This window comes from Tenrec ecaudatus, chromosome 6, assembly GCF_050624435.1.
Source record: "Tenrec ecaudatus isolate mTenEca1 chromosome 6, mTenEca1.hap1, whole genome shotgun sequence".
Lineage (NCBI taxonomy): Eukaryota > Metazoa > Chordata > Mammalia > Afrosoricida > Tenrecidae > Tenrec > Tenrec ecaudatus.
In genome coordinates, this window is record NC_134535.1 from 75,635,917 (window position 1) to 75,642,229 (window position 6,313).

The 6,313-nt window shown below is 53.3% G+C and overlaps 1 protein-coding gene across 1 annotated transcript; it reads right to left on the reverse strand.

Moving 5' to 3' along the window:
* Nucleotides 1-563: 563 nt before the first annotated feature.
* Nucleotides 564-4,475, reverse strand: SUOX (sulfite oxidase). The gene is made up of 4 exons (XM_075551510.1): nt 4,349-4,475; nt 3,033-3,102; nt 2,608-2,782; nt 564-2,458 (listed from the first exon to the last, which is right to left on the reverse strand). The coding sequence occupies exons 2-4, from the start codon at nt 3,086-3,088 to the stop codon at nt 1,049-1,051; spliced, it is 1,641 nt and encodes a 546-aa protein (XP_075407625.1). The 5' UTR covers nt 3,089-3,102; nt 4,349-4,475; the 3' UTR covers nt 564-1,048.
* Nucleotides 4,476-6,313: the final 1,838 nt, after the last annotated feature.

Here is a 6,313-nt window from a genome sequence, read left to right on the forward strand (position 1 = left end):
TTCAATTCCATCTAATTTGAGAACTAGGTGCACATTGGATACCCGCCCTGCCTTCACATGTCTGCCCATAGTACGAAACTTTGCCCCTGCCCCTTTTACAACAATATTGATTTTACTCTAAAGATCTTTGCCTTTTCTTAAAGCAGTCGCTCGATTCCTAACAGTAGCAACATTAGTTATGAAGTAGCAACGAAAATAATTTTATGGTGGGGGGGGGTCACCACAACATGAACTGTATGAAAGGGTGGTGGCATTAGGAAGATTGAGAACCACTGTCTTTAGTGTGCAAGGATTGGAGGGGTGCGGAGTGTGAGAGGTGATTGAGGATACCAAATATTTTACTCTATCTTCTTCAGGGATTTATTGAGGTCAGTCACCCAGGAGGCACTCATGCTGACAAGACTGCAGAGAACGAGCCCTTGCTCCTTGACTTCCCAGCACCTGCCTCCTCCTGCCGTTTCTTTTTGAACGACTTTTCCTGGACATCGCAGTACCATTAACAGCCTCCCACCTGCAACACACTCACTCCCCAGCCCCAAGAGGCTCCGAGCAGAGTCACCATCTTAAAAGGGCACTTTATTGATGCAGAACTCTAAATGGAAGTGGGTTGCACCCTCTGCTTGTAGCCAGCCCCTGGCCACGCAGAGAGGCACAGAGTATAGGACACACATTTCTCTTACACATCCCCGTATACATTCTTATGTATCCAAGAAACACATCAAAATAAGGCCTCGGTGGTGACAGGCTTCAAAGTTGGGCAGAAAGAACAGAGCTTTTCCCCACTTACTTTTCTCACTTCTAGCCCTTTGCTCCAACAGCAATTCTATCCAGGCACCAAGTCCGAAACAAGGAAGTCTATGTCAGTGTCAATGGAGGGAGTGTGCAATGTGTGTGCCTGTGAACAGGTCAGCAAGGCTTGGTATGAGGTTGCAGTCCAAGTGGTGAGAAAGAAAGGCTTTCCTGTGGCGACGAGGGCCAGGGGGTGGGTTGGTATGGAAAGGGGCCGAGAAGCTGGCTCTGGAGGTGCAGATGATTCCGTTCCAGGTTCTCATGGAGTGACACGAACGTGGACCCGATGCCAGGCATTGCTGAGCACACCTCTCAGGTTCCAGATTGGAGCCACAGTGTCTGGCTGCACATTGTAGCTATCATCCACCGCCTTACAAATAATGTTCAATTCCTTTTGCCCAGCGGGCACAGGGGCTTGCAGCTGCCATAACCGCCAGGCCCAGGCTTTCCGGGGGCGCTGTTTCTCTCCATCCAGCTCAGCCACCTGCCAGGTTAGGCCTCCATCCAGAGACACATCCACCCGGATCACAGCCCTCCCTCCACCGCTCCAAGCGTAGCCCTTCACAGTCACCTCCCCGGCCTCTATCGTCTCCCCATCCTGGGGCTCTGTGATGGCCGACTGAATAGGGAGCTCCTGAATAGATGGAGCAGAGTCAAAATCTACAGTGTCCCAGTCTACAGATGGAGAGAAGCCTTTGTAGTCCCGCCGCTGCCAGTGGCTGCAACTCTCCTCTGGCTCCACACTCACTTTGCCCAGCCACTTCACATGGCGGGCACCCACCACTCCAGGAACCACCACCCGCAGAGGGAAGCCGTGGTCCCGAGGCAGAGGCTGCCCGTTCATCTCATATGCCAGCAGAACCTCCGCTTCAGGGTCCAAAGCATGAGCCAGAGGGATAGATGCTCCGTAGGAAGTTCCGGTGGGGTCTGAGTCCAGCCCCACAAAGCAAACGTGGGCCTCACTTTCAGAGAGGCGGTGACCAGCCTGAGCTAACACATCACAGAGCCGTGCCCCTGCCCAGCGTGCAGTACTGATGGCCCCTGTCCTCCACTCCAGACCTTTGACTTCTTTGACCTTACTCATCTCAGAGCGCCGGTTGCCAGCACATTGCACAGTGACTGTGACCTCATGCTTGGGGAACTGGTACAAGTCATCCAAGGACAGGGACAGTGACTTACGCCCAGGTGGCCCGACCACGTGCAGGCGATAGGTGTCTGGATCCAGGTGAGGTACAGGGAGATGATTCCGAGTAAAGAAGAGAGGATTGGGGGTGATATAGCTTTCCGTCAGCAGTTCAAGGGGTGGCTCTGCATTAAAAGGGCGCTGGCTATTGACTTTCAGTGCAGGGTGACGCAGAGGATCACCTGCATAAGGGTCAGAGGTCTCCGAGGTGGGAGGTGCCTTTTCTTTGGGGTTCAGTTCCCCGATCTTGTACTGAGCCAGAACCTCACGTATATGTGGCTGGTTGTGTACAGCATAGAGGGCCCAGAAAGGCTCTAAGGGACCCCCAGCTGCCAGCATCAGTTTTGATGGTCCCCCTGGATGTAAGTCTAAAAATTCTGTGACATCAAAGACTTCATGACCCAAAGTCACCCAGATTCCAGTCTTTGGGCTGTTGTGGGAGCTTACTTCCTCCCTCGTGTACAGGGGTGGTGACTCCTGAGCAGCCTGCAGGCCGGAAAGGTGAGGCAGAAGAGAACAACAGTATTAAGACATCATCCTAGCTCATTCCAACCCAACTCACAAGTGCGATCACCAGAAACCGATTCCGTCACAGACCGAGTTACCTGGGTAGTTAGGACCCCTTCTCCACTTACCCTGCAACGATGTTCTTGATAGGCTAACACTGCGCCGAGGCCCAGGAGAGTCCCCATGACCCTCCAGCCCTTGCTGCCAGAGTTACCTTCAGAGGAGGTAAGGCTGGGGTGTTGGGAGGGAAAGGAATCATCTGCAGAGCAGGCCCGAATGCAGAGCCTTGCGGTCGATCTGAATCTAGGAGAGAGAAAGAGGGAATCTTCGTAGTACATGTCCCCTGACCATAGGAAAGGGCCAGAGATGACCTGAGGTCGACCTCTCCCGGCTACCATTTCTCTGGGCTGGAACTTTTCTCCAGAGATGAATGGAACAAGTGTCTTCTTTGCCTCTCTTGCCACCCTCGCGTCTATGAAAGTAATCAACTTTCCCCTGGTAGATTAGATAAGGCATCAGAGAGAGACCAGGGATGAGATATGAGATGGCTTACCTGGAGGCCTGCTGGAGCCCCGAGATCCCAGCTCTGCGAAGCAGCAACAGCAGCATTGTGGGAGGCTTACCTGGAGGAGGAAGATACAGGGAGAGCGCTGGGAGCGGAGAGCGTTAGGGAACTGGCAAAGACAGAGAAGGCAAGTGAGGAGCTCCTTGGGAAACGAGGAGACTTGGTGAGCAGGTGAACACGGGTGCTAAGCTTGGAGCACTTCAGAGACAAAGGCTGTGCTGAGTTCCGGAGTCACTATCGTCCGTCCATCCTCATTCGTTGTCCACTACAGAACAGTGCTCGAGGCCAGGACAGAAGCCAATGTCTTCAGTGAAAATTGTCAGTTCACTATTTTTGAAGTCAGAAGAGGACAACCGAGGGGGTAATTTGACATAGGTACCCAAAAGTGGCGAAAAAGAGTCCAGACGACTTTGGGTTTGTGAGAGCAGCACTACTAGCCTCTGAAAACTCTCTGAACCGTCAACTCCGACATGAGAAGAGTGAGATAGACTTAATGAGTTACGGCTGAACAAGGATTACAATTGCCTTTGAAGGATTTCAGCCGCCCCCACCACCCTAGCTGGGAAGTGGGTCACAATCCATGGCTGCCACCCTCCCCTGCAGATGCCATTGTAGTGAGCTCAGCACACTGGGGTTAATGGCCAGGGTGCCAGGGGATGGGCTGGGGCAGGATGAAGGCAGTTTCACAGCCATAGTAGATCTCTGAACCCACAAGGCCAACGCCAAAGTGGGGAGGGGTGAGGAGGACCTAATGGTTAACCTCAGAAAGATGCTGTCGGCCAATTGGGGGTGGGAAGGAGGGGAGGGCGTGGCCGGGAAGACAGCATGGGATACCACAGGGGAACTGCTGAGGAGATGGAAGGGGAGCCGAGCCCACCCTTCACCCTGGACCCATGGGGCTCTCATCAGCCCTCAACCCCAACAGTCTGCTTCCAAGTCATGGAGCTGTTCCAGGAAGGCTGACCCGCCAGGTGAACTCGGTCAACAGAGTCCCGGCCGGAGAGTAACCTGCTGCTGCAAAACAGAGAAGCCACCCTCTTGGGCCAGCGTCAGGGCACAAACATCCGTCCCCACACCCCTGCCCACTAGCTGTCACCCAAGGGTCTTGTAGCAACACCGCGCCCGGCCACCCCCACGCCCGCCTCCCGTCCCCGACCACCAGCAGCAGCGGTAGAGGAGGCAGGTCCTGGCAACTCTGTTGTCTTTCGAGTTCGGAGCACCCCTGGGTGCTCCCACTGATGGCGCCCACGGCCGCTGCCCCATTACCAGGCAACCCTTCCTCCGGCCCGCCCGAGCGCTCTTACCTGGCTGGGCGTCCGCGCAGACTGTTCCAGCCGCGGGCGGGGGCGGGGCGCGCGGGGCGGGGGCGGGGCGCGCAGGGGCGGGGCCAGCGTCGTGACGTGCGCAGAATCCCGGCCTGGCCGCTCGGGCCCGCCTCCGGGACGCCGCCTGGGTGGGCGCGGGGCGGGGCGGGACCCCTGGGTCCGCAGCGGAAGGTAACGGCCTCCGCGGAGCAGAGGCGGGAGCCCAGGACGAGGGGCGGGCGCCCTGCGGCTCGAGCCGCCGCCCCTGCCCCGTTTTGTCGTGCGGCAGTCAGGGTAGGCGTTTGTCTCCGGAAAAGAGCAGGTTCGGCGCTATTCTTATGTCCAGGATGAGGGCAGAAATGAAACCCTCGGGCCTGAAACGTTACGCTCCCGTGGATTAGCTTAAATCCGTCTCCAGTAATGGAACAATGCCGAACAGCTATCTTTTAAACGTTGCTTCATAAAGCAAAAAGTACCCCCCAAATACAAAAAACATCGTCTTTGAACAAGAACAGTGCCATTTTCAACCCGCAGGGTTCCCGCATCTTTTTAGTTTCGGCGTGACGGACCGGAGGACATATTTGCAATTACCCTTTCGATCTTTTGGCGCAGATCGAAAACTTACCGCCTTTGGATGGCTTGGAGCAGACGAGGGCAAACGTGCCCACTCTGCCCTCTAGCGACAAGCAGCTCAAACTACAACCTTAAGTAAAAATCCTCACCTTAAAATTTGGAAGCTCATTTCCCTTATCGGCTCATTTCTAAGGGGCTACCTCAACTCTATAACTCGAACCCACCAGCCACTCTGAGGGGGCTCTGGGACTGGGTTTCTGTAAAGACGGGCAGCACTGGAAACCCTGCGGGGTAGTTTCCGCGGTCCATTGGTCCTTGGGTTGAGACAATCTCCGTGGCACCGGATTTGGTTTTGGTGGCATAGTAAAGGTGCCCTGGAGGTGAGGTGGTAAAGCACTCAGCTGCTGAAAGGTCAATTGTTCAAACCAGGGCTTCAGATGCGTTCAGTCATGACGGGCGAAAATAAACTAACTAGAAATTGCAAAATGTGCAAAAGGGCTTGGTTTCTCCGTACTTTTACAATGAACTAGAACTCTGACCAGCAATTCATTAGAGAATTGAAGGTAAAGTTTACTTTGGCTGGAGAGGTTTTGGAAATGGAACATGACATGTTTGTCTTTCTTAAAAAGGCATGAGCCTTCTCCCTAGCGTCACCTACAGTGTGTCCTATTCTTTATTCAATTGGAACCTTTTCTCTTTTGCAGCTGCTGAGGAGACAGTAGCTATGTAACTGAGCAAGGGCATGGCCGGTAAGTTGGCAGCGACAGGCCTGGAATGCCAGGTCTGTCTGGCACAGTCCCCCTTCCTTATTTCCCTGAAGATGCTTGGGGACTTAGAATTCAAAAAAAATCCTCTGCATGTATGTCCATCTTTTCTGTTTCATGCTTTTTCTTCTCCTAAGACTCTGATGAGCAGAAGGGCTTCAATACAGGGAGGCAAGAGCAGACCTAGGGGGCATTTTTCTGTTGGGGTAGAAACTACATATTAAAAGACTCATTCAGTGACTTAACTGCCTTTAGGTTATAAACTCTTCCCCTAGAAAAATACACATAAATGTTTGGATGAGCTCAAGTGGTCTTTCAATAGGGAGGATTGCACAGCAAATAAAAGAGCTGTTTTCCAAATCAGATTTTTGACTATGAAGGAAAGCGGAATGGAAACAGGAGGAGGAATCGAGATGGAGGGGAAAGTATGCCGCTGGTTCAATAAAACATTGTTGGGTGCCCTTGCTTCCAAATCAATAGCATCAGATGGACCAACAGGAGGGGAAAAAACGAAGCAACACTTCGGCACACATTTTTTTTCTCCTTTTTTACTTACATTAAATACATCGGTAAATCAGCAGTTGCATTCTGTTACCACGATTGTTATGTTGGGGGAGGGGGAGGGCGG

What these genes read in the sequence shown, in the direction of transcription:
- SUOX (XM_075551510.1), bottom strand. Translation starts at nt 3,088, where the DNA reads ATGCTGCTGTTGCTGCTTCGCAGAGCTGGGATCTCGGGGCTCCAGCAG. An exon ending in GGGCTCCAGCAGGCCTCCAG is followed by an intron (nt 2,783 to 3,032) that starts GTAAGCCATCTC and finishes TCTCTCTCCTAG; the next exon opens with ATTCAGATCGACCGCAAGGC. An exon ending in ATCAAGAACATCGTTGCAGG is followed by an intron (nt 2,459 to 2,607) that starts GTAAGTGGAGAA and finishes TCCGGCCTGCAG; the next exon opens with GCTGCTCAGGAGTCACCACC.